The sequence below is a fragment of the Cibotium barometz genome, chromosome 10 (assembly GCF_041138505.1).
Source record: "Cibotium barometz isolate CiBa-2024 chromosome 10, ASM4113850v1, whole genome shotgun sequence".
Taxonomy (NCBI): Eukaryota; Viridiplantae; Streptophyta; class Polypodiopsida; order Cyatheales; family Cibotiaceae; genus Cibotium; species Cibotium barometz.
In genome coordinates, this window is record NC_141055.1 from 21046358 (window position 1) to 21073709 (window position 27352).

The 27352-nt window shown below is 47.5% G+C and overlaps 3 protein-coding genes across 4 annotated transcripts in view; all 3 read right to left on the reverse strand.

The window, feature by feature from the left end:
• Nucleotides 1–27352, reverse strand: part of LOC147634654 (phosphatidate cytidylyltransferase 1-like) — an 84262-nt gene that overhangs the window by 29802 nt on the left and 27108 nt on the right. For both annotated transcript variants that reach the window (XR_015266772.1, XM_086803791.1), the window contains exon 4: nucleotides 3763–3904. Coding sequence is in view for 1 of the 2 variants with exons in the window: in XM_086803791.1 (XP_086659917.1) it covers nucleotides 3763–3904 (142 nt within the window). In the remaining variant the exon portion in view is untranslated. The remainder of the gene's footprint in view (nucleotides 1–3762; nucleotides 3905–27352) is intronic.
• Nucleotides 19148–21087, reverse strand: LOC147634655 (uncharacterized). The gene is made up of 4 exons (XM_086803790.1): nucleotides 20665–21087; nucleotides 20189–20534; nucleotides 19879–20040; nucleotides 19148–19754 (listed from the first exon to the last, which is right to left on the reverse strand). Exons 1-4 carry the CDS (start codon nucleotides 21057–21059, stop codon nucleotides 19332–19334), a joined length of 1326 nt encoding a protein of 441 aa, XP_086659916.1. The 5' UTR covers nucleotides 21060–21087; the 3' UTR covers nucleotides 19148–19331.
• On the reverse strand, nucleotides 21095–22519 carry LOC147634656 (uncharacterized). The gene is made up of 2 exons (XM_086804432.1): nucleotides 21188–22519; nucleotides 21095–21102 (listed from the first exon to the last, which is right to left on the reverse strand). The coding sequence occupies exons 1-2, from the start codon at nucleotides 22137–22139 to the stop codon at nucleotides 21095–21097; spliced, it is 960 nt and encodes a 319-aa protein (XP_086660558.1). The 5' UTR covers nucleotides 22140–22519.

Sequence of the window (27352 nt, forward strand, 5' to 3'; positions counted from 1 at the left end):
AAAGGTGGTGTTGTTTGCGTTGAGATCGTTTCAGGGAAACATTGTTTATGACTCCCTTTATTGGGATGGATTATATCTATGGAGATTTCTTTCTTGGATGAGATTTATATAGATATTAGCCTTCACAAGCAATTTCTATGGACGAATCTGACCCAGTTTATAAAGAAGAAATATTTGGATCTCTCATGGATATGATGCTTTTATGGATAAAAGTCCACCTCTACTCCAAGGTGTGTGGTTAGCATGGAGTATGTGGTAAGAGTGATGGTATACAAGGATTATGGTACACAGGTCTATGGATTCCTGGACTTCTTTTCTAGGGATTTGGATCCATCCTTAGGTTTATGGATTATTCTTTATGGCTCCCTTTATTTGGGATGCATTGGACTTATGGAACTCATGGTTCACATACCTTGTGTAGTGTTCTCCATATAGCTTGCCTGTAAGCTTGATAATATAATCCACAATATCCATATGGAAAGAGTGCTAAACGTGTGCACATAAAGCCAACTCCACACTTCCAAGATAAAATTTTGTGAATTCATAAATCCTTAGATCAACAAGCTGTCTACTGCTCATGCTCTTGCTTCATAAGCTATGAAGCAGCTGGCCATGCTTAACAGCAATGATGGTGAGTGTGGTCCCCACTTGAGATCTTTTCTCTTCCTTATTGATAGAAGGAAGCCTCCGCTTCCAAGAAAGCCTATGCTCTGATACCAATGAAACTCGCGGCGGATGCCCGGGGGACTAGGGCCTTTGACACACTTGTTGATACCATCAATGCATATTAAAACATTTAAACATAAAGCTGGACAAAACATCCACAAATGCTGAAAATGGAGCTTGCACGTGTGACACCGCATAGAGGCCGGAATGGGCCAACCCCCATGTAACTCGCGGCGATGCCCGGGGGACTAGGGCCTTTGACACACTTGTTGATACCATGAATGCATATTAAAACATTTAAACATGGCCACAGCCTTAACATATATCCATCATCACTTTGCATGAAACATAAAAGCTGGTACAGCAAGTACAACTCTCCATTCAGCCAGTACAGCAGTTACAATGGCTGGTACAACTGGTACAGTGACTGTGGTGCAACTGGTACAGTGACTGTGGTGCAGCCGGTGCGGTGGCTGGTACAACCGGTACGGTGGCTGGTATATCAAGTACAAATGTTGGTACAGCATGTACAGTGACTAGTACATCAAGTACAATGGCTGGTACAGCAAGTACAAAAGCTAGTACAACCGATACAATGGATGGTACAACAAGTACAAGGACTGGTACAGCCAATACAAAGGCTGGTACAACAAGCACAATGGCTAAAAATCATAATAAATGATTAAATACCCTTGCCTTCAGTATTTCTTCGCGATGGAAGAGCCTCCAAAATAGTCCCCAACAGTCGGTATTCTTCATGGGCAGCCTTCAAGAGAGAGAAAGAGAGTAGCCATCCTTAGGGCAACCTGTAACGGTGGTAGAGACTGGTGTGCAGCAAGAGAGCCTCTATTAATGAAGAGAGAGGGCTCCAATTTATAGATTTGGGCCTCCCATGAGCTAAAATGGCAAAAGAAGGCTACAATGACAAGTGGAGAGCCACACAATAGCTGAAGTGACAAGTGTGAGGCCACTTGTCTCACTTTGATCCACTTTCTAACAAGTGTCACGCCACTTGTCTCACTTTGGTCCACTTTCTTGCCACATGTCCCAATCTAAGAGATGGATCCTTCCATAAACTTTATCTCTAAAAATATCCCAACTGGTAGACATTCTGTCATAGGCACTTTGCCAACTCTTGGTATCTGCTCAATTCCAGATGTAATCACGCGAACAGAATTTCCATCGGAGTCGGGCCAAAAATAGCAACTCTCCTAAATTTTAGGAGTGTGGTCCTTTGTATTCTAGGATAATCCCCCATTCCCAAAGCTTGTACTTTCCAAATATTTAGACATCCTGGAGTCCAGCAGACCCCTTTCATACTGGGAAATGTCCAGGCTAGTGACACCGAGGGCCGATCCACCCATCATACCCACACCACAAGCTAGTGTAGGAGCTCGGCCGAGAGGTGTGACACTCGATAGAGCCACTGAGTTATGCAGAGCTCCACGCCCCAGACCCCATGGCCCTGGCCCACGACCACGCCACCACATGAAGATCTCGGCCATCATCGCAGGACCTTCTCATGCCAGCTCAGTTTTACCACCTTGAGCACCATGTCACAGTGGCCCATGAGGAATGTATTAGGGTGATATGAGAGCTCTCTGCTCATGTACCTAGATCAGATTTTAAAGTTCTAGATTTTTGTTATCTTTCTTTATTACTATTTTGTACCCAGGACTATGTACCTCATGGATATGATGTAACCTTTTGGTCTCATAGGTCATTTTGGCCTTTTGAAGACGTTAATACAACTTTCTTTCTCTCTCTCTCTCTCTCTCTCTCCACTCTAAGAGTGAGTTCACACACACATACATATGTTGGAGACTATTCACACACACTTATCCTTTTGTACTTGGAATAGGCTTGTTCTCCAACAAGGGTTGTGTGTGAGATTTAGCTAAATTTCCAGACATGTTTCCTTAGTTGAAGGTGTTCAACTTCATACTAGCACTTCAAACATTAGGAACTCCGGAGTTGGAGCACACCATGAGCCTGCCTTACTCTTTTCCCGGTCTTCTCAGTCCTCCCCAACTATCTCCTCCAAATCTGGCCCCGATCCTTCTCTACCATTTCACCCTCCCATTCTCAGTCCTCACAACCTTGAAGACAAGTATACAACAAGACCAGCTCAAATGAAGTGTCTCAATACTTTGTCTTGAATAGCCAAAATGTAAAATAAAGGCACCTAGCTAGGTGCCCTTTTACCCTTACTGGATGAGCAATGTTTCTCATTATACAGAGCTAATATTTAGGGCTCTCCATAACAGCTTAATTAAGGTAGACACTTTCATACTATTTGGCATTATTGATTCTTGAAGTGCCTCATCATGCAGTTCGTAAGGAGTATGATCCCATCAAATCCCCCTTGCCCAAAGGGGGTGTCATTGTAAAACTAATAGCGATGTGAAAGTGCTAGCAGAAAGAGATGTGCAGTGGAAGACCCACAAACACAACACACTAATTCTAACCTAAACCTTGTATTATATACAATGAACAGAAGTACAACCGATTGTTCAAAGCACAAAAAATTGATCAACCCTATTGATCTCAACCCAAGTTGCAAATGATGAACTCCCCTGTTGAAGGCAAATGCTATGCCTATGGTCCAAGGTAATTCCAGACAACTAAGAAGTGAGTCAACCAATGGTCTTCGGTTTGGCGATCTTTGCCCACCTTTTAACACTATTAAAGAGATCTTGCCCCAACCTATTTTCTACTATGCTCAAATGATTGGTCTCATAAAGTCAAACTCTCGGTCTAGGTCATCAGGGAAAGATTGTGAGGCCCATGACTCGCCTTGCATACCTCTAACAATTTACCGATTAAACTCTGGCCTAGTTTGGCATGACAACCCCCTAGTGTGGCCTTTACTCCCAATGTAGCCCCCCACCCCCCCCTCCCTGTATCTCATTGTATCATTACCTCATGAGATGAGAGGGTTGTGGTCCACTTTTATGCGGACGTCCTTTTTTTTCTACTAGTAGTAGGAGTTTTTCTTGGGGGAGAAAAAAAGTTAGGCAATTGAAAAAAAGGTATATCTACAATGAACCTTATGAAGTTTAGAAAGTCCTAAAACTTGGCTTTTTTTATACTCACCATATTATTCCCTCGAAAATGTTTGCAACCGTGAAAGCTGATTGAGTAAAGACAACAAACAGAATCATGTGTGTCCATGCATATTGTCCAAATTGATATTGATAATTCCCTTTCCGCAAAGTCAAAATGAACCAAACAAAACCTGCAAGACATGATCAATAAGAATCAATATGTTAAACAACAAAAGAAGCAATGAGTACAAGACAATAGGGATTTGCAAACTTAATTTGAATAGCCTTTTTTTTTTTGTTAAACTCAATGTAATCCAATACCCTAGTGACTTTTTTAAAAGATTTCACAAATGTTTGGACCAATGCACTTTCCAACAACATAATGCTAAACATCAAGAAAATAAAACAAAGCTCTCCTTTATTATTTTTTTGCCAAATGGGAACTTCTATAAGTTAAAAAAGTCAAAGATACTACCAAAACCTGAATTGGTCTAGATATATGATTTTCATGCAAACTCTGTTATGCTCTCCGAGAGAGATGGGACTTCAGGGCATGTTACTATGTATGAGAGGCCTTTTTTAGACATGGGAGCCAAGCATGAGCTAATCATACATAACATGATGTCCTATTGTCTATATTTGATCGCCTATCGTATCGGAGAGCTCCAATACGGTCGATTATTTGATGGGGTCTCCTACTCTTATGCAAAATATCCAATTTCACTATCCCACCCCTACCCATAGGAGCCCACCATACTTATCTCGCTTTCGTCGTCTTTTGCAACCCCCCCCCCCCTCTTTCTTTTTCCACTTCACACGCATTCATTTCCATCATGATCTTGACTCTGTCACGACCCTGTGTATTTGTACACCGTATCCGAACATTGGGCATGGTGGTCAGTGTGCAAGACATTTGTCAAGCGTTCATACTTGGGGTCAAAGAGGACTCAAGGTATTATTAAGGTCCCTTTTTCATAACCCATAGGGGACAAAGGTTTTAAAACCTACCTACTTTTATCTTTGGGGATTGTGGCCCTTTCAGGGAGGGTCACGCTATTATTGGAGGGGAGGCTTCTTTTGGAGGGGTCTAGCTGAACAGCACATGGACTCTCTCTCTCTCGGCTGCAGCTACACGCACAGGAGTGCTTTTTCGTGTGGGAAGGCTGGCAGGCTAGTCGGGCTGCAGCTACACATTTGCTCTCTCTGGGGCAACTGGCGGGCTTCAGGAAGTGCAGGCTGGACTGCCTCTCTTTCCCTTGCAAACAGTTGGGCAGCATACACACATGCTTTTTCTCTCTTGGAAAAGCGGGCTGGACTGCAGGAGGCAGGTTGGACTGCAGGAGGTGGGCTGGTCAGCAGGGAACACAGGGTTGAACTACGCTTTCTCTCTCTTGCAAGGGGCTGAGCTGCAGCACACACAGTCTCTCTCTCTCTCTCTCTCAATGAGGTGGAAAACAAACTACACAAGCACATCATAGCTCTCGAAGCACGGGTCACGAACCTCGAACAAGAGAACACGGCACTCAAGGAGGAGGTGAGTGCATTGAAAGTGGAAATGGTAGCCATCAAGAATGCTGAGAAGGAAGAAGGGGAGATCAATGACAACACTCTCACGGCCATCAAAGAAGAGATCTCCAAGGAGATCACAAAGGACATGGAAGGAAAGCTCGAAGCCAAGCAGTCAGGATGGGTCGAGGTGGTGAAGAAGAACATCCGTAAAGAAGTGAGAGAGGAAACTCAAAGGGAAGAAAACCAAATCATTCACACCACCATTGAGGAGGAGAAGATGAGGCATGCCCGCCGCCTCAACATTCGAGTCACAGGTATAGCCGAGACACCCGACTCCACTCCCGAGAAAGATGGACAGCTTCTATGCATGAAGCTCGGCTACAAGGAAGAGCACCCTCTCCCCTTCACCAAAGCATGGAGAGCCGGGAAAGACTCAACACGCAAGCGAGCCCTCATCCTACAGTTTGCAGGAGAGACGGAGAGGGTCACCTTCATGAGGAAGAGGGTTATACTACGGGGTTTAGAGGGAGCTCCTATTTTCTTGGATGATGATCTCACGAAGATGCAGCTTGAGCATAGGAGAACTTGCATGCCACGAGTCTTACACGCGAGGAGAGAAGGCAAGAAGGCCTTCTATCGAGATGGTCGGGTCATCATTGATGGCCGGCCCATGGATTAGCGGTTTGGGGCCTATGGGACACAGACCAGGCCACTGACAGAGATACACATAGCAGTATGGAACTGTAATGGTTCACTATGGGTGCAGCCTGGACAACTGGAGCATGTTATGGTGGGGAGAGACATCATACTTCTGACAGAGACACATCAGAGCCCAGAGAGAGGGCTACCTCGAGTAGAGGGATTCCAGTGGGAGTCAGCATACAGGAGGACCACACGCCAGGGTACCTCGAGAGGGTCGGGGGGAGTAGCAGTCCTATTCAGACGAGAGCTACAGGGGAGACTGAGAGTGGTAGCACAGGATCCAGAGGCCAGATACATGTGGATCAGCTTACAGCTCTCACAGGACAGGGTTATATACATAGCTCTATGTTACTTTTCTCCATCAGGATCCTCCTATGTCATTACAGAGGACATGCCACATGAGGAGGAGATAGGAGCCTCGCCATACACTTGTCTGTCAGAGGAGATTATGCATTATTCTACACTAGGGGAAGTATTTCTTACGGGCGACTTCAATGCCCACACACAGAGCAGACAGTGTGAGGTGTATGACTATGATGACATGGAGATCCTCCACCCTGCGGATCCAGAGGAGATAGGGGCTAGTCGGGCATCAGAGGACACTGGACCAGACAGAGGACATTATGGGGACCACTTACTAGAGTTGGGAGCCAGGCATCGTCTCGTTATTTATAACGGGATGCTACAGTGGCCGGGATCAGGAGGGCTGACATGCTTCCCACATGGGGGTCATACACGGACCGGAGGCACGGTGGTAGACTACATTATGGGGTCTTTGGAGGCATCACAGCTTGTCACCTCATTCTCCATTCCACCTCGTCCTATTGGGGCAGATCATACATACTTGGCATTTTCACTAGCCGGATCACCAGTATCACCAGCCCCCCACATACCGACGCCACACACTACCATCTACTTCACACATGACATGGCAGACATATACACTGGCAGAGTAGAGGATGGGCTCCTACTCATGGATCCCCTGGCATCTATGGATACCATTACAGCCCAGCTCGCATCACTCCTACACACGGCTGCATTACAGAGCTTCCCACATCATGTACACTCAGGAGAGCCTGCGAGACCTGGGACTATGCCCCAGAACAGATGGTATGATGACGAGTGCAGAACCCTATACTCACGACTCCGCATACAGAGAGCCTTGGGAGCCATCACAGAGCAGGAGTCGAGGAGAGAGATGAGGAGACTTACTCGCCGCAAAAGGCGGGCCTTCGCAGAGATACAGGAGCTAGAGATCTTTCATTTCTTCATGAGTAGAGATAGCCCTGTCTCATGGCGGCACTTCAGAGAGCCCCGGACCCCGACACCTATTGCAGACCCACAGACATGGCACACATATGCAGAGGGTCTATACCATGCCCCACGGCAGCCACCTATACCTCAGCCACAGGAGCCTCGACCTACCACAGCTAGCTTCTTTACCCACTCGATGGTACAGGAAGCTATCCGCCGCCTACAGCATGGACGGGCCGCCGACCATATGGGCCTGCAGGGTGAGCATCTCATATATGCAGTAGATTCTTTAGCTCCTTTTCTTGCACACCTGTTTAACAGGGCACTAGCAGAGGGTTTGCCTGCGGAGTGGACGATGCACACCATTGTGCCGATTCACAAAACAGGGGATATGCTCGATCCGAGCAACTACAGGACGGTTATGGTTGGCCACGTGCTGGCCAAACTCTATGGTGCAATGCTGGAGCAGGAGCTTAGCTTATATGCTGAGCGAGCAGGTTTACGCTCATCAGGGCAGGCAGGCTTCAGGAGAGCTTTCTCTACCACTGACCATGTATTCACTTTGAGATGTATGATTGATCAGGCCAGAGTGAGGAAGAGAAAGCTCTATTGCTGCTTTGTGGATTTCCGCAAGGCATTTGACACAGTACCACGAGAGAGGCTCTTTCAGCGCCTGCAGTCTCTTGGCATACCAGCAGATATGACATGGGGCATCTATGCATTATATGAGCAGGTTTTTGGGCGAGTCAGATGTCCAGGAGGTATGTCCGAGACTATTGCTAGCACCATTGGTGTGAAGCAAGGATGCCCACTTTCCCCCACGCTATTTGGGTTATACATTGATGAGGTGGCTGACTTCATTACACGGGGAGGCGGAGATGGAGTTGATTTAGCAGGTACCTCAGTACATATTATGCTCTATGCTGATGATATTGTATTAGTGTCTGAGTCCCCCGGTGGTCTACAGCAGCATCTACATGCACTCCATGATTTCTGCACACAGAGGGGTCTTACTGTGAACCTTGGGAAAACCAAGGTTATGGTCTTTCATACATCGAGACAGGGCAGGAGTCAGCTGACATTCACTCTCGCAGGATGCCAGGTGGAGGTGGTGACATCATACGTGTACCTAGGGGTTACCTTCTCTGCAGCAGCCACATGCTTTACCATGGGTTCAGCAGCCAGAGCTAGATTGACACGGGGATATGCAGCATTGGCTATGCTAGAGAGACAGTGCCACCAGGCGCATTTTCAGGAGCCCCGGACGAAGGGGTGGCTATTTGACACATTAGTCACACCGGCATTGATGTATGGAGCAGCAGTATGGGCGCCAGGCCTTGCTACCCATTGGTGGACACAGATAGAGAGACCACAGGCCCTCATGATGGCACGCATGATACGCAGCAAACCGTCAGTACCTCATGACATTATCCGAGCAGAGTTTGCTGCGCCTCCTATGATGGTAGAGGCCATATTTCAGACTATATGCCTGCTAGACAGATTCAGAGAGATGCCACAGGACAGATTATCATACAGAGCTTTTCAGGCATCTAGACAGTTGGCTGAGGCAGGAGACAGAGGATCATGGTATGCACAGGTCACACATTGGTTCTCACAGCATGGCCTAGACATGGATCATCTACCACCATTCCAGTATGACAGGGATGCACCACATATCCGTCTCTCTCATAGTGAGAGGAACAGAGTATTGAGACAGGATCTATGGCAGCTCTATACACGAGAGACATGGATATCGCCTACACAGCCTCTTCCACCGAAGATGCTATACTACAGAGATCACTTCATGAGTATCACTGATGATGGATTTATAGAGAGGCCTAGATACATGGAGGGCTTTTTACCACACGGCTCCCGAGTGGCTATTGGTCAGCTCAGAGTTTCATCACACCGATTGGAGATTGAGACTGGCAGAGCAGCACGGATCCCCCGAGAGGAGAGGGTATGCAGATTGTGCAGAGAGGAGGTGGAGAGTGAGGAGCATTATGTATGCAGATGCAGAGCATATACAGCCATCAGAGAGAGATATCCCATTTTATTCAGAGAGCCACATTCCCTACGCCAGATCTTTGAGGCAGCAGACCAGCGCATACTGGGGAGATACATTCTAGACATACAGCGCCACAGAGAGACATTATTACAGGCTCAGACAGCTCCAGAGGGGGGGCGACAGACACAGATTACTACATTTTTTCAGAGATCCATACCCGTCCCAGCCCCTACACGGCAGGGAATTACTCTCCAGAGAGCAGAGACACTTAGAGCCCGCAGGAGACAGAGGACACCTGGCTTTCGGACACCACGCCTATACCAGAGAGAGATGACAGAGATCAGAGCTCAGTTTCACAGAGAGGGTGAGGAGCGACTGGCTCGCTTCAGAGCACACCCAGGCATGTTCTTCAGGGAGCTGTGGACACCCCCTTCACTGATGTATACCATTTTATACCCCCAGTATGGTACAGGATGGAGCTAGCTAGGTTGCATATCATGATTGTATACTCCATGCATATAGCTTTGCATTCTCCTAGTAATAGAGCTCCATCCCCTACACACCCAAATTCAGCTTTTTTATTCAGTACTTTTTCATTTTGTTGGGATGACAGAGGATACCCCATACATGTACTCCGATTTGTCTCATAGGCCGAGTTCGGTCTTTTGGAAGACGTTAATAAAATCTTTCTTTCTTTTCTTTCTTTCTCTCTCTTTGGAAGGCTGGCGGGCTGGGCTGCTGAGGTGCAGAACTGCAGGCAGCTCTGGACAGTGAACAGGGCATCTCACACTTTCTCTCTCTCTCATGGAAGGTGGCAGATTGCAGGAGAAACAGGGGGGCGCTGCTAGACAGACAGCCGACCACTGTTTAATCTCTCTCTCTCTCTCTCTTCTCGTAGGCTGGTGGGCGGTGTCAGACACACACAGGCTAAAGTTCCTCTTTCTTCTGGCTCGTGGACTGTTTGGGAGTACTACTCTTGGTCCCTTGTGAGAGGAGGGATTTGCAACCTAAGAGGGCAGGAACATGAGCAATTCTAGCATGTTTTTGGAAGGGTTTATGGGCTGTCTTATGGCAATGTGCATGGGCCAATTGACTGCGTTTTCAGGGCCTCGTGGATGTACCTTCTTGGCAGATTAGAGATGAAGAACAGTGTCATGTTTTGATCACACTGTTGTGTGAAGCCTCTATGCTGAGAGGACTAGAGGACCGGCAGTTTGGACATGCATATGTATAAGCCATGTTTGGCCATGTTGTTTTCAGTTGAACTCTTCCTTGAATGTGAATAAAGAAATACCAAAAGGGGCGCCAAGCTTTGGGGCCCACAGATGTCATTGTTTTCTGGTAGGAGTGCTCTAGCTCCCTTTTGTTTCTTTACTTTGCTGATTTACAGCTGTGTTAGGGTGACAGTTTGTCCACCGCACTCTGGTTTCTACTAAAGGCCGGTTTCAAGGTTCCGTTTCCAGGACCATCACCAACTTCCCAAAGGGGGTGAGCTCGTGGTTGTCTTGAGGAAAGTCGTTGCTGTAAATTTCAGCAAAACGTCTAATCAAGAGGAAGACAATGACTATGATGAAGAGGAAGAGAAGGAAACCACACCTGAGAGGACTGAATTTGAGGATACGCATGCAGAAGAACAGGCTGCAGCAGATGCACGTTATGAGGATGTAACGCAGCCAGAAGAGATGCCAAGTAAAGAGGAAGAGGATACCCAATTTAAAGCCCGATTGGCAAGTGCAGTGGATGTGCTCATGCAGCTCACGCAGAGTGAGAAGTTTACTGAATTTATGATGGCCCCTTCTGAGCCTAAGAAGAAGAAGAAGAAGGAGCGTTCTAAGAACCCACCACAGGTCAACAGTAGTGCTATCCCACAAGATCCTGCTTATGGACAGTTTTCCAACATGTAGAACACTTATGGTACTAGCCCACAGAATTCCTTTTTCGGGCAGCCACCTATTCCGCAGCAATCTTTGCATCCAGGCTATTTTGGCGGAGGTTCCGTGTTCCAATCTATGACTGGGGGTTATCCTCAAGGAAGCATGGAAACGCAAGGGAATTTTGGTGCCAGTTTTCAGCCTAGAATGCAAGGCAGTATGTATGGTGCTATGCAGCTCGGAATGCAAGGAAATTTGTATGGGGGCATGCAGCCCGGAATGCATAGTGGCATGTTTGGAAACATGGGAGGGTCAACAAGACTCCATGGTATGCAGGGTGTGGGAGACGGGGTCTTCCCCAGGACAGAGCACGGGAGCCTATGGCTCCAAGAACTCGAACAATGCGTCCAAGCTTACTCCAGACCAGAAAGCGGCAGCAGGTAAGACAGGTGGCAAGTTGAGTGCTAAGGAGATTTCTCAGTACAAGGAGGGTAGGTGTTTCTTTTGTCATACATAAGGACACACTTCTCGAGAGTGTCATAAGAAGCCTACCACTCCAAAGACTGCCGCCTCAGCCTCCACACCTTCCGTGGTGAGCCCAGCTCTCACACAAACCCCAGTGGTTGCTCCTAGTTCTTCAAATCCCAATGCTTCAGTTGGAGCAATCATTAGCCGAGAGCTCGAAGATAAGCAGAAGGGCGCCCATGACCAGGAGCATGAACGCAACGAATTGCTCAAGACCTTTGGCTACATAAGTGACCAGAAAGTCGTTGTCTTGTTTGATAGCGGCAGCATGGAGGACGTAGTCACGGAACAGACCGCTCGGCGTGCCCGTTTCGTCCTGACTTCGGTGGACAAACAAGTTGAGGATTTTAGCACAGGCATGACAACAAGCGTCAAGTATGAAGCTCTAGGTGCTAAGTTAGTTATTTAGGGCATAGAATTTGTGCGTGATTTTATGGTTGCCCCTCTTGTAGGAGCAGACATAATATTGGGCATTCAGTGGTTTGGCAAGTTTCTTCTTGATGTCAAGTGGGACAAGCACACTTTCCAGATTAATCGGAATGTGTCAAACACCCAAGTGACCATTAAGTGTGAGCCAGGGATTCCAAACTTTCCGCTCATAAGCCACTTGCAGGCTAAGCGAGCAATCAAGAAAGGCGCACATTGTGCGATGATATACATCTAGACTGCCCAGACGGTGGCTAGTGCTTTCGAGAAGTATTCGGCTCTCCATGAAAAGTTCCACAAGATTTTTCTTTGGGACAATCTCCCTACCCAGGTCCCCCCGTACAGACCGGAGGACCACAAGATTGATCTCCTCCCAGGCTCAGAGCCCTCGAGCAAGTTTCTATATCGCCTTTCCTCCAAGGCTATGGAATTGGAGTTGGACCACCAACTCCAAGAATTGTTGCACTCTGGCTTCATCCGCCCCAGCGTGTCGCCATTTGCAGCACCGATCCTGTTCGTCAAGAAGAAAGATGTGTCTTCTCGTTTGTGTGTCGATTATCGTGCACTCAATAAGCTGACTATCAAGAGTAGATTCCCGATGCCTCGAATAGATTATATTCTTGAGAGGCTAAATGGGACTAAGGTGTTCTCGAAACTCGATTTAAAGAGTGGGTACCACCAAGTGAGGATTGTGGAGGGGGACATCCCCAAGACAACCTTCCGTACGGAACGAGACCACTATGAATTTGTGGTCATGCCTTTTGGCTTGACGATCGTCCCAGCTACATTCAACCGCATGATGATGCGTGTATTCCGGGAATTAATTGGAAAGTGTGTGTTCATATTTCTAGATGACATACTGGTATTTTCAGCTACGGTTGATCAGCATGACATTGATGTGGAGAAAGTCCTTAAGTTGTTGGAAAGCAACGAGCTCTACGTTAATGAGAAGAAGTCGGAATCTTATTTGTTCCAGGTTCATTACCTTGGATATATAATTAGTGCAGAAGGCATTCGACTTGATCCGGCTAAGGTGGCCGAGATTGTCAATTGGGAAGTACCTTAGACAGCTTATGACATCAGATCCGTTGTGGGTATATGCCAGGCATACTCAACCCACATAAACAAGTTTTCTGACCTCTCGGCGGATCTCACCGATCTACAAAAGAGTGTCAAGACAAGAAGGCAATGGATTCGAATGACTCCACGAGCATTGGAGGCATTCAAGAACCTCAAGGTGGCTTTATCAGAAGCGCCTTGTTTAGCACTTACCTCGTGGGACGAGCCATTTCAGGTGATCACCGATGCGAGTAACATCGCAATTGGCGATGTATTACAACAAAATGGTCATCCAGTAGCTTACATGTCTCGTAAGTTACTGCCCGCCGAGAAGAATTACTTAGTCTACTATTGTGAACTCCTTGCAGTTATACAGGCCTTGAAACATTGGAAACATTTTCTTTATGGCCGTGACTTTGAGATTCGCACTAACCATCAATGCCAAGTACGCAGTGGAGTGACCGATAGCACCGCTGGAGCCAGATATTCCAGCAATTTGATGGTATGATTGAATACCTTCCAGGAAAGGTCAATCCAGTGGCTGATGCTTTGAGCAGGAAGGGACAAGTGACTTTGATTCAGACCACTAGACTCGACCTTATTGGTATGGGACTAGACGACATGAAGCACACGTATGCGGATTCCGAGGAATTCGGTACACAGTGGGAACATGCATTGGATACCACAAGACCATGCCACTTTTTGATACGCGATGGTTGGCTTTTCTACAAAGGCCGACTATGTGTTATGAAGTCGTTTAGGGCAGCTCTTCTCCATGATGCCCATGACACCATTACTGGTGGTCATAGGGGCATGAATTCGACTTTGGAGGAGTTGGAACGACAGTATTATTGGCCAAAGATGAGCAGAGATGTGTTTTCATATTTACAACACTGTGATATTTGTCAAAAGGTGAAAGCTCCTCATGGGAAGAGTTGTTACAGCCCTTGCCGATTCTTCAAGGACCTTTTCAAGATATTTCGATGGACTTTGTCACGAATCTGCTTCCCAGTCCGAGTAAGCGTAATACTCCGTGCTTAACTACAGTTGATAGATTTAGCAAATTTGTTATGCTTATTCCATGCAGGGCCAATGCGACCGTCGAGGATGTTGCCCAGTTGTTCATTTGGCATTGGTACCCGATAGGCGGGATTCCTAGGACCATAGTGTCAGATCGAGATGCCAAGTTTACCAGTCATTTTTGGAGGGCATTGTTTGATAACTTTGGTACTAAATTGAATTTTTCCAGTGCATTTCACCCACAAACGGACGGCCATACAGAGATCTACAACCAGTTGGCCTTTGATGTGCTGAAGTGTTATGTCCACGATCAGCAAGGTAAGTGGGAATCATTTTTGCCTTTAGTTCAAGCTGTTTTGAATGATTCTTTTTCTTCAACCATTGGCAGGACTCCATATGAGACAGCTTTGGAAGACCATTCCAGTCGCTATTGACCAGACCTGGTCTTCAGTACCTGAAGCAAACAGAGTGACGGAGTCTTACCAGGAGATTTTAGAGTCAGTAAAAGACAGGTTGGCTAAAGCGCAAGAGGCCTACACTCGACAGGTCAATAAAGACCGAAGGGACATGAAGTTTTCGGAAGGGGATTGGGTTTATCTTCGGATTATGAAGCAAAGGTTGAAGCAGGAGAGCAAGCGATGCCCAAAGTTGTCTTTCAGGAGCTTCGGACCTTTTCCCATCCAGAGAAAGATTAATGAGGTTTCAATGAAGTTGAAGCTACCTCCGTGTTGGACTATGCACGATGTGTTCCACGTCAGTTGGTTAAAGCCATATGCAAGTCCAATCCCTTCAGAAGTTATAGATGAGGCGGAACCAGATATTATTGATGAAGATGAAGTTATGGTTCCTGAACAAATCCTTTTGCACTGCTTCAAGCATGGCTCAGGCCAAAGACAAAGACAGTTCCTCACAAAGTTTCAGGACCGAGGGACCCACGAAGCGGTATGGCTTGACAAACAATTTTTCGACGACTATCCGACGTTATTGACGGATTATTTGGAGGCTATGCAGCTTCCGTCAAGTTAAGCAGAAGGGGATGTCACGTGCATCCCGCACTTGAATGCCACGTAGACATATCTGTACAGAAGGTGCAAGACCTGGGGTGGAAAACTGGTCCCATGTGAGCCCAGTCCGGGACGAGTTAGCTAGGGTTCCACTCCAGTCGTCCGAGGTCAGGTGTGCATTGTCCTGCACATGAGACAGTGCTAGTCCGCGCTGTGAATCTCCCTCTGGAATGATGTTAGTTGCTTTGTATGTTTGTTCTGTGACCAGATGTCAGGCGATTGTGTAGAAGTAGGATTTGTAGGTAGGAATGGGGCCAGCCCATAGGGCTGCCCCAAGAACAGTTTTATGGGCACGAGGAAGGCTATGGGCCACCCCAAGGGGCCAAGCAGGCCCTAGGACTTGCCCACCAGCCCAAGTAAGGGCTGGGTAGGCTGTCAGCCAGTCTAAGGGGCCTGGCCAGGCAGCCGACAAGGCCTTTGGGCTAGCCCAGCCAAACGGCCAGACCAAAGGGCTGCCTAGCTAGTTGGCCAGTGCCCAGGGGTTGCCCAGCAGCCTGCACATGCCTGGACAGCAGCCCTGCAGTGGCCAAACAGCCCAAGTGTGAACACATATAAAAAACCAGCATTTAATGTTGAATAAACAAGTCGTGGAGGGAAAATTAGATGGCCGACTGCATACTGTTGAGGGTATAAATACCCAAGACATAAATCAGTTCATTTATCTCATGATTCACCAAGTGCTGAAGCTGAACAAAGGGCTAGGACAGCCAAGGACAAGCTAACGCAAAAGGAGTCAAGGATTGAAGGTCAAGAGCAGAGATCTATCTCAGCCAAGAAGGTTTAGGTTCAGTCTTTTATTTCAATTTTGCATCATTCTAATAAAAGCAAATACACCATTCGTGGTGGGGGCCCTACAGAGGGTATTCGGGACCCAATACTTCGTCCTCTTCTCCCACTCTCTCTCTCTCTATTTTTTCTGCACATTTACATTCAGTTTTGTGCGTTAATTTCGTCGCGACAAGTGTGCTATTTTTTTTTTCTAAGCATTGAAGTTACCGAGTCAACTCCAACTCGAAGACATCAAGATAAAGCTGCAATACCTGAGGTGAATCTACTAAGTCACCCTCCTCTATCCACTTCGCATCCATCGGTGAATAGTTCTTGAACTTCACAAGATAGCGACGGGAAACTTTACCTCGTATCTTTCTTTCCTTGTGTGCCAGTATCTGCTCAGGAATAAGAACCTCATCAAATTCCTCTACTTCCGGCTAAGCCTCATCTAATACATCTTCAAGCACATCCCCTCGGAAAGGTCTAAGAAGACTCACATGAAATGCATTGTGAATCCTCCAGTGATGTGGTAGCTTCAAACGATAGGCTACCTCACCGATCTTTTCCAATACCTGAAAAGGTCCATAGGAGCGCATGCTCAACTTAGGGAATAAGCGCTCTTTATCCTTCATCTTCTTGAGCCCGGCTTTCTCAAAACGCAAAAGATCCCAGTCACCCACTGCGAACCCTAATGCACGCCTATGACGGTGTGTTGCCTTCTTTTGCTTTTGTTGAGTTCTTTGGAGTGCCAACTTAACTCTCTTGTAAGCTTCATCCATACTCTCCACATACTGGTTAGCATGAAAGATCTTATCCTTTGTGTGCAAAATGGATGGTACCTTCTTCCCTTCTTCCACAATCTCGAAAGGCGCCTTGCTCGTTGAGGTATGGACGGTGTTGTTATAAGCCAACTCCACCAAAGGAAGATACTGTTTCCATTGTTATTTGTGCTCGGACACACAGCACTTGAGAAGATCTAACACTGTGGAATTGGTCTCTTCCGATTGCCCAACTGTTTGTGGATGAAACGATGATGAAAACTTGAGAGTTGTACCCATGTTGTCAAACGACCCTCTCCAAAATAAACTCGTCATCCGTGGATCACAATCACTGATGAGATAGACGAAGGCATGCCATGCCATGAACAACTTCACCATATGATCTACTTTGATCTTCATACGCATGGGAATGAAATAAGCCTGCTTACTGAACCTGCATATGATAGTCCAAATGCCATTATTTCTCGTTTGTGTCCTCGGAAGATCAAAAATAAAATCAACAAAGGCATCAACATCCCTTTTCAAGGTCGGCCAATAAAAGAAAGCCTCAATTGCCTTTATTGTGGCCTCAATGCCCCTATGACCTGCATGCAGTGGAGCATGACTTTCAATCATAACCTTGAGCCGTAATTGCTTGGTAACACAATCTACCATGCATCAACAAAAAGCCATTGTATAAAATACCCAATAATAGGTATAGCCCCAAAACACAAAGATGCACAAATTCTAACCCCCTCTGCAACTCATAGTGTGCAAGAGTCGGAAGAAGATAAGTCGATGAAGATGCAACCATGGATCCTCCAGCATCGTGAATACTGGAATCACCTCGGAGACAGCATCTACCAACCTATTTCCTCGAAACAAGATGCCACCACGAACAACAAGGAACTTTGCTTGGCCACGAATTCCTACACAAGTGTGCGGTGGACTCCAAGAATAGATGATGAGCAGCTCAACACACCACGCCCATAATCCCCAACAGTGGATGGAACACTCAACACACCGCACCCATAATCCCCAACAGTGGATGGAACACATCACGTCCCAAAAGCCTCGAACAATGAACTTGGAACAGATCCAGTTCATAATCTCTGTTGTACCAAAGATAACCATGTCCTGCTAGATGTCTAATGCTTGGAACTCCAAATCACGGCCCCATGCACTAGTAAGTGGAGCTGCAATCAGCCCCCTCTCCCGCCCACAAGCCTCTTCTGGCTGGAAGCACATGGGGGAAATTGCATGTGTACTATAGAAGTACACCATCTGGGTTCTTCTAAGCCGGAAGCGCCTTGGGAGCCCTAGAAGTGATACTAGAATCTGTATCACTATCTTGTGTCGCGTCTTTGTCTTTTCTCTGAGATGAAGCCTTGCCCTTGGTCTTGTCCTTCTTAGACAAACAATCTTTGGACAAATGGCCTCTTTTTCCACAAGTAAAGCAACGACTCCGACCTTTCTTTTGAACTGAGGAAAGTGCCTAGTCAGAACTGTTGGCTGACACCTTGAACTTACCCTGTGAGACGAGAACCAACTCCTCCTCCAAAAGTAGGGAGCTAATATCATCAAAATCCAACTGAGTGGATGTGACCTGGCACCACAAAGATTGAGAAATCACATCATAGTCCGGAGGAAGCTTGGTGAGGATAAGAGCAGCCAGTTGAGAAGAGGACAAAGCAGCACCCATAGCCTTGGCCTTCATGAGAAAAGACTGAAATTGTTTTCAAAAAATAACAAACCATGGAGCTCCCTTGCAAGGTAATTGCCCTCATCGATGAATCTCGTGCAAACAGATCCTCCAATTTTGACCATACCTGATCAGCACTGGTGAGAGTTTGCACGACCAGTGAGACCTCCTCTGTGATGGTCCACACAAGCACGAAATGCGCCTTCGAGTGTTAGAAGTCATCTCCTGTCTATATTCATACACCAGGGCCTCTGTTGTGGGTGTGCCCGCCCTGTATAAGGTGTTTTATCATTTTTTTACACTCCCCGTATTTTTCCCTATTTTTTCCCATTTTTCCTAGTGGTGGGGAGGGTTGCCAGAGGGTGCCAGGAGCAATCCAGTGCTGGCCAACTGCATGTTCATCAGTCGTGGGCTACTGGGCTGCTGGCCGACTGGATTTCCTCAATCGTGGGCATTCATTTGCTGGCCGACTGCATTTATGCAGTCGTGGGACCTTTTCATCAGTCGTGGGCAAGGTTGATGTGTACGTACTGTACGTTGTGTATATGTACGTACTGTACGGTGTTCTGTACAGTAAAATTTTTTATGTACGTAAAAATACGTATCATTGGCAAACAATAGGACATTCAACACCTTTCTACATTTAAGGTACATAAAAGTTTGAAACATTCAAGAATCAAAATAAACCAATTTGCATGTAGTATGTACTAATTTCAAAACACACATCATATACTTGACACAATGGCTGTGAAGACAAAATAGACGTAGAAAGGCTCATACTAGAGCATACAAATAACAAATGTCTGATGTCAACCTAAAAGGCTCATACTAGAGCATACAAATAACAAATCATAAATGTCTGATGTCAAGAGTCAAGACTCAAAAGTAAAAAACACTAAGCAATAACAAAGAGTCTCGACTCGACTCTCGAGACTCTACTCTCTGAATCTCAAAACTCCTCATCGGATGAGGATGATGACACTCCTGAAGAGAGCAAGTCCCCATCTGTCAGGACGTTGCCCTCTTCATCATACTCTGGCTCTGCCATCATACTCTGCTGTCCTGGATCATCATCCTCCGTAGGCTGAATGAGAGGAACAGCCTCATTTGCCCGTCTCCGAGGAGTACGGACAGGAAGCTTTCCTCGCCGAATGGTCTCTCGTCGTGAAACTTCTGGACCTGCATCTCGCCCGACTAACGGGAGACTGAGAACTCGCGCACGTGACCTCGTCACACGTCGATCCACACTCTCCAGCTCTCTGTGCAGCATGCGAATAATCTCCTCCTGATCGTTTCTCACAAGCTGCTGCTGCTGCTGCTCAGTCTCCTCTGCACTCCCCTCCGAGACCAACTTCAATTTTGATGGATCTGTCTGTTAAAAAACAAAATGCAATTCAGTGTTCACATTATTAACAGCGTAGAAAGTAGTAATTAGTAATTACAAATATTCGCTTGTAATATGTATAAACGCTAGCCCAAAGTTTCAACTTTCTAACCTGCTTGGGTGTCCCCAAAGCGTGGTAATCTCGCACAAGCTTCATATTTGCTCGGCAGTAGACTAATCTCTCTAGCTGTGCAGTGCTGAGTCGATTACGGATCTTCGTGTGAATTAGCGAATAAGCGCTCCAATTGCGCTCGCATCCACCAGCAGAGCAATCCTGCATGTCACATGTGCATTGTGACGTGTCAATGGTGACAAATTACAATGGACATTGGACATGGTCATAGACAATAGACATTGGACAATGAACCATGGTCCCAGGTCTATAACACATGTATGGAAAATGTAAAGATAGAAAACTTTACCTGGGAGAGGACACGTAAAGCGATACGAGTGAGCTTTGGAAGACCTTGTCTTCCATAACTCTGCCACCATGTAAGAGAGAACTTCGTTGCCTCCGGCCTCAACGCCACAGCTCTAGTAAAGGATGACCCTAAATTATTTTCATAGCTAGCGAGCTCTGCATCAATGTCCAACTGCTCATCCTCCTCGCAAATCAAGCCAATGTACGCATCCTTGCCCTGTAGTAGACTCCTGTCATTAAAAAGAGTTGGCTTCTTGTAGAAAGGATGAAGCAATGCAGCCATCGCATGAATGGGCCAACTCATAAATGTCCATCTCTTGTCTACAATAGCCAAGATCTCTTCCCGACTGTAAAAGCATTGACGCAACATTAGTTAACAGGCTGAATTTTGATTATAGTATTTACTATTATACATTATAGTATTATACTAAATATTTAATAGACTCTAGAGTAATCATTGCAGAAGCAAGTACATACCGATCAAGCGCCAGTGATCTGCAGCCTCTGATGTGTGTCTTCATCTCTGAGAAGAGATGATAGACTAGGCCCATGGTGGAGCCCTCCATGTCTGTGACACGCAGCAACACATAAATTGGCTGCAATGCTACTATCATAGCCTGCACCTCCGACCAAAAGGACTCATCAAGCACCCGCCGCTGTATGTATCTAGTGGACTCCTCCTGTGCGTGATGCATCTCTCTCCACTTCGGGTCCACTACTGTCTGTAGAAGTGGATCCCTCACTGCATAGAGTCGCTGCAACACAAGATACATATATGCAAATCTGGTCTTCAAGGGCCGCACCATGTCAAGTGTACTGTGACTCCTAAAGATAGCCAATGCCTTGTGCTTTTTGCGAAAAAAAGTAGTCATTTTTGTGGCATCGGAAACAATAGGCAACACCCATGTTAACTTCCTAATATCCTCCATCAACAAGTCAAGACAGTGAGCTGCACATGGAGTCCAAACAATGTTCTTAAACTCTGCCTCAATCATCTCACCCATAGCCTTGCAATTGGAGGCGTAGTCAGTAATAACCTGCACCACATTCTCTGGGCCAACCTCAAGTATAGCCTGCCGGATGTGCTCATAGATAAACTCACCTGTAATCCGCTCTCCAGCCTTTCCTGCATCAACAGCACGCAAGAAGTACGTGCCAAGGCAAGACGACACAAGAATATTAATGATGTGTCGCCTACGAATGTCACTCCAGCCATCTGAAATGATGGTGCACCCAAACTGCCCCCAACCTGCCTTCACTGGTACCAATGCCTTATCTATCAATGCTTTCTGCTCCTCAAGCGTAGTGGTCCGCATCTTATTGTATTCCAACCCCGACCAATCCTCTGTGTGTCCAACCTGGGCTATGGCTCTGACCATCCTCTGCCACTGCTCAGTCCTCAAGACATGAAAGGAGATGTTGCACTCAATGAGAGTGCGAGCAATCTCCATCTCAGCCACTTTCTGGCGCTCCTTCACCCAAGAAAGAGAGGCCACTCGAGAAGGCAAGGTAGTCTGCCTTGGTGCATGCATCTCTCCATCATCCTCCACATAGTCCTGCTGCTCATGCATGGTACGAGCCCTCTTCCTACTGCCAGTGGGCTGCTCCTCCTGAACCTGTGAAGAACCACCCAAGTCTCCCAAGAGTGCATCATGGAGAGCATCCTGTGTCTGTTGACTACCTTTCACCTTTTTCCCTGCACCCATTGCTGGAAAATTCTCAGCAATCAACTTATCCCTAATGTCCTTTGGTACTGCCTTGCACCCTGCACAGTTATTGGTTGTGCCAATGCCTGTCAAGTGCATAACGACGCGAGAAATGGTGCTGGTGAGCTGAAAGTTGCAATACTTGCATTGCCATCGTCGCGTGCCAGATCCAGCTTGCCCTGGCGTGTTGACAATGCGGATCACATTGGTGTGCTCTTGCCAATACGGGTTAGTTGGCTTAGGCATGATGGCTCTTGAGACTTTTGTCTGCACCTGCCAAGTGCGCAGCACATATGCAAGAGAAAGAGATAAGACTCAAGACTCAAGAGGGAGAGAAAGAGAGAGAGAGAGGAAGATGCTCAGTTTACCTACACGCACGCCTGGCGCCAAAGTTCCAACGCTGTGGTCGCCTGGTCTTTTTCGAAAACTTTCTGCTCTCGCCTCTCTGTAACGCACGCTCTCTGGAGTCCAATAATCAAAGTTGAAAGGCCTAGTATGTACCCAAAGGCCAGCCGCCAGGCGGGCGCCCATTCATACACGCTCGTCGATTTTCAGCCAAAAAAAACCCTCACGTACGGATCGATCCGTACGTGTACGGATCCGTACAATACGGACGTACGGTACGGATCAGATCCGTACGTACGTATATATCAACCATGGTCGTGGGCACTTCATCTGCTGGCCGACTGCCCTCCCAGGGATGTATATAAAGGCCCCTTGCCCCCACCACTTCCTCATTCAGTTTTTCCGGGATCTTGTGTATAGAGAAGAGTTTACACACCTATCTCTCTGTGTTTCTTGTGATGTTTATTTTCTGCAGTCTACTTGCTCTTGTCTACCCAAGTTTGGTTATCATTTCCGCTGCATATTCTGACATCGTATCAGAGCCCTAGGCTCTAGACAGATCTTGGGCGTTTTTCTGAGCAAGAGGGGGAGCGTTAGGCTGCTGATTGGTGGACTGTTTTGGGCTAAACGGGAAGAGAAGGTGCAAGAGGAAGGCGGGCCAAGGTGCTGGACAACCACTTGCAGGTTTACAGATTTTTTTTCCCCACCCACCCACCCTTTTCAGGTTACTCTCCGCGATGGCAGATTTACTAGAGATGGCTGAGAAGCACGTGAAGATTCCGACTCTCCCCACGTTCCCAGTGGATCGTCAGTTGGACGGGTCCAATTACGGCATCTGGAAGGTCATGATGGAGTCGGTTCTAGAGTCATATGACCTTGCTGATTTTATTATCATCGGGGTGCCACGGCCGGAAGCTGAGGAAGGGGAGTTATTATTGACGAGGAAGGACCGAGAGGCACATGCACACATGTGGGATCGTGTCAACGCCAGGGTCCGGTCGTTTATTTTCCTCAATTGCACACCACAAGTGATCAATCATGTGAAGCACATGACGCTGGCGAGAGGCATATGGGAGCACTTGGCTTCTTTGTATAACAGGGTGTCACCCATGAAACGGATCTCCTTGGAAGTGCAGATGCGGGTTATGAACCCTGCAAAGTCTTCGACGATGCGGGAACACATTAACAAGCTGCAGGCCCTTCAGCAGGAAGTCCTACAAGCTGGGAAAGAGATATCATCTGAAGATATGGCCATCACTTTGCTTTCCCACTTGCCTGGTCAGTATTCTGCTTTCTATTCCTCGTTGATCACGAGTGGCAGGCTCAGCACCATTACTTGGGAGGAGCTTGTGCCAATGGTCTTGGACCAGGAGGAACATTTCACGAACCCTCCTCACAGCGGAGGTTCGGAGGCCTTAACTGGCCAACGGTCGAAAGGCCGGAATACCAACAAGGGCAAAGGGAAGGCTTCACCGGAGAGTCTTCTGAGAAGAAGCCTGATCCAAAACGAGAGAAGCTGAAGGCCGAAAGATCTTGTAATGATTGTGGCGAGAAAGGCCACTACTGGAGGAAGTGCCCTAAGCGGATAGGGAAGAGTGCTGATTCCTCAGCCTCAGCTGCAAAGACTCCGGCATTTGTGCACTTAGAGATGGTGGATTCCGATGCTTCATCATCTTCGAGCGAGGAGGCAGGTGGCTTCACCGCGAAGGATACCCGGGAATGGATTCTTGACAGTGGTGCTTCTAGGCACATGACTCCATCCCGTGACTTCTTTCTGGATCTGAAACGGCAGTCAGGTCGTATCTTTATTGGCGATAACTCCACTATTCCGATACATAGTGAGGGCCGGATGGAGATTATTCCCGACGGCAAGGAGGGCAAGCATGCTTCCCGTGTTCTTTATGTCCCTGCTCTGGGTTTTCATCTTTTGTCAGTGCATGAGGTATGCAAGACTGGCTTTCGGGTGGAATTTGAGGAGCATTCAGTTGCTCTAAGGGACCGTGAGACAGGCAAAGTTGTTTGGGAAGGCGGACGAGGAGCCGCCACTTCTTGGAGATCCAGAGGAGTCTGATGATGATTCCCAGTCTTTCATTCCAGTTGATCCACCTCACTCATCACAGGAGGTTGAGCCCGCACCTGGAGTAGAGCCCCCGCGACCACTGGAGGCTCCACGATCTGTTCGAGTACCTAGGTGGTTGTTAGACACCCTTCGGGAGTCAGGTGTCACGGAGCTACCCTCCGAGTGGACCACAGAGGACGGCCCTCGAAGATCACATCGAGTCCGAGATAAAAGCACCACGGCGGAGCTTCTTTAGGTGAACTATGCCTTGATGTCTCGTATCATGCGGGACAACAGCCCACTTCCGTAAAGGAAGCCCTTTCACAGGATACTTGGAGGAAAGCCATGCAGGTGGGACTTGATGCCATCGAGAAGAACAACACTTGGGAGTTGGTACCGAGGCCGTCGAAGCGGTCAGTCATTGGTGTCAAATGGATCTTTAAGACCAAATACGCGTCTGATGGGTCGGTGGACAAACACAAAGCCAGGCTTGTGGCTAAAGGTTATGCTCAGCGGCCAGGCATCGACTACGAGGATACCTTTGCACCGACAGCGCGGATGACCACGATTCGGACCGTACTTGCCCTTGCTTCTTCTCAAAGGTGGCCCGTGTATCAGATGGATGTAAAATCCGCGTTCCTTAATGGTGACCTGCAGGAGGAGGTGTACGTTGAGCAACCTCCCGGCTTTATTGTTCCAGGATCGGAAGGGATGGTTTACAGGTTACGTAAGGCCTTGTATGGTCTTAAGCAGGCTCCCAGGGCTTGGAATCAGAAGATTGATTCCTTCTTTATTCGGACTGGATTTCAGAGATCGGTTGCAGATCCGAACAAGTATCTCTTTCGGGAAACGCAGCATGGTCACACTCATCATCCTTTATGTGGATGATCTCATTCTCACCGGCGGTCATGTGGAGCACATTGGAGTGACGAAGGCTGCCTTGTCAAAGGAGTTTGAGATGACCGACTTAGGCTTACTCCACTTCTTCTTGGGATTGGAGATCTGGCAGACCCAAAGGAGGTTTTTCGTCTCTCAGCAGCGGTATGTTCATGAGTTGCTTGAGGCCTTTGGGTTGGAGAACTGCAAGCCTATTACTTCGCCGATGGACCCGAACACAAAGTTAACCGTTACAGATCCTTGTGAGCCAGTTGATGCCTCGCAGTACCGGAAGTTGGTTGGTTCATTGATCTGGTTGCTGAACACCAGATTGGACTTGAGCTTCTCCGTGGGGCTGTTGTGCTCTTTTATGCAGACGCCATTGAAGTCTCATTGGGACGCAGGATTGCGGACCTTGCGGTATCTGCAGAGTACGAAGGATCTGGGACTCTTTTACACAGGAGGGAATGGAGTCAAGCTCCAAGGATGGAGTGACTCAGATTGGGGAGGAGATCCAGACACGAGGAGATCTACTTCAGGATACAGTTTTACCCTCGGCTCAGGAGCAGTTTCTTGGAGCAGCAAGAGGCAGCCAACTATTGCCCTTTCTTCGACAAAGGCAGAGTATCGGGCTGCTTGTGGTGCTGCTTGTGAGGTTGTATGGCTGCGGAGGCTGCTAGGCGAGATTGGGTTTCCACAGAGGGAGCCCACAGTCATCCAGTGCGATAACCAGAGTTGTATAGCTATTGCTCGGAACCCGGTTTTCCATGCCCAGACCAAGCATATAGAGATACAGTATCACTTTGTACGTGAGAAGATCTTGGCTGGTGACATCTTGCTACTTTATTGTTCGACGGACGACAATGCGGCGGACCTCTTCTCGAAGTCTCTACCTCAGGCTACGCTCAGGCGGCACTCCAGCTCCCTTGGGTTGGTTTCACAGCCAGGAGCTGAGAGGGGGTGTTAGAAGTCATCTCCTGTCTATATTCATACACCAGGGCCTCTGTTGTGGGTGTGCCCGCCCTGTATAAGGTGTTTTATCATTTTTTCACACTCCCCGTATTTTTCCCTATTTTTTCCCATTTTTCCTAGTGGTGGGGAGGGTTGCCAGAGGGTGCCAGGAGCAATCCAGTGCTGGCCGACTGCATGTTCATCAGTCGTGGGCTACTGGGCTGCTGGCCGACTGGATTTCCTCAGTCGTGGGCATTCATTTGCTGGCCGACTGCATTTATGCAGTCGTGGGACCTTTTCATCAGTCGTGGGCACTTCATCTGCTGGCCGACTGCCCTCCCAGGGATGTATATAAAGGCCCCTTGCCCCCACCACTTCCTCATTCAGTTTTTCCGGGATCTTGTGTATAGAGAAGAGTTTACACACCTCTCTCTCTGTGTTTCTTGTGATGTTTATTTTCTACAGTCTACTTGCTCTCCCAAGTTTGGTTATCATTTCCGCTGCATATTCTGACATCGAGTCCTAATTCTCCGAGTCTTGTAATTCCGTAGCACATTCATCCTCCTGATCCCGAGTCCACCTCCTAGAGTTTTGAGGATGCTCGGGCTTCCTTTCAGTGCCCTGAACAATGTCCCACAAACCCTTGTGGATGAACGAGATCCAGATCTGAAGCTTCCAATGAGCATAGTTGGGTCCTTTCAACTTGTCATCCTTGTTCGTACAGGGGGGAGCCATATCCACAGCAACAAAGAATATATCTCAGCTCTCAAACACTTCTCTCAAGTGCTTTCCAACGAAGCGAGGCACCAGGAACAATTAGCCTCCTCTCAAACCTGAGAGAGAAAGAGACTGGACAGCAGCAAAACAGTCCAAGATCCACCAGGAACCTCCTACCGGAAGGGCAGGGACTCGTGGAGGAAGAAGACAATGTAAGGCCACTTGTCTGGCAGCACCAAATGCAAAGAACTCACCAAAAACAGATGCCGGTGCAAAAAACACAGCCACAACTCCCTTTTGCCTCTGTAGAAGAAAACGCAGCCAAGTACCTAGCCGGCTTGCCTCTGTAGGAGAAAACGCAGCCACCAAACTGGCTGGCAGCAAACAGCAGGCTGACCAGACCTAAAAACGCAGCACAGTTGGGAAACGCAGCCACTTGTTGTCACGGATCTGCAGCCGGGAGAGATATGGAGGAAAACATACAACAAAGGAGGGAAAGGTGGGCAGACTT

Excerpts from the sequence above, each read along its gene's own strand:
- LOC147634655 (XM_086803790.1), bottom strand. The coding sequence starts at position 21,059 with ATGACTACTTTTTTTCGCAAAAAGCACAAGGCATTGGCTATCTTTAGG. Across the intron at positions 20,041-20,188 it reads CTTTACGTGTCCTCTCCCAG|GATTGCTCTGCTGGTGGATG; the intron begins GTAAAGTTTTCT and ends TGTGACATGCAG. Across the intron at positions 19,755-19,878 it reads CTTTGGGGACACCCAAGCAG|ACAGATCCATCAAAATTGAA; the intron begins GTTAGAAAGTTG and ends GTTTTTTAACAG.
- LOC147634656 (XM_086804432.1), bottom strand. The coding sequence starts at position 22,139 with ATGCCTAAGCCAACTAACCCGTATTGGCAAGAGCACACCAATGTGATC.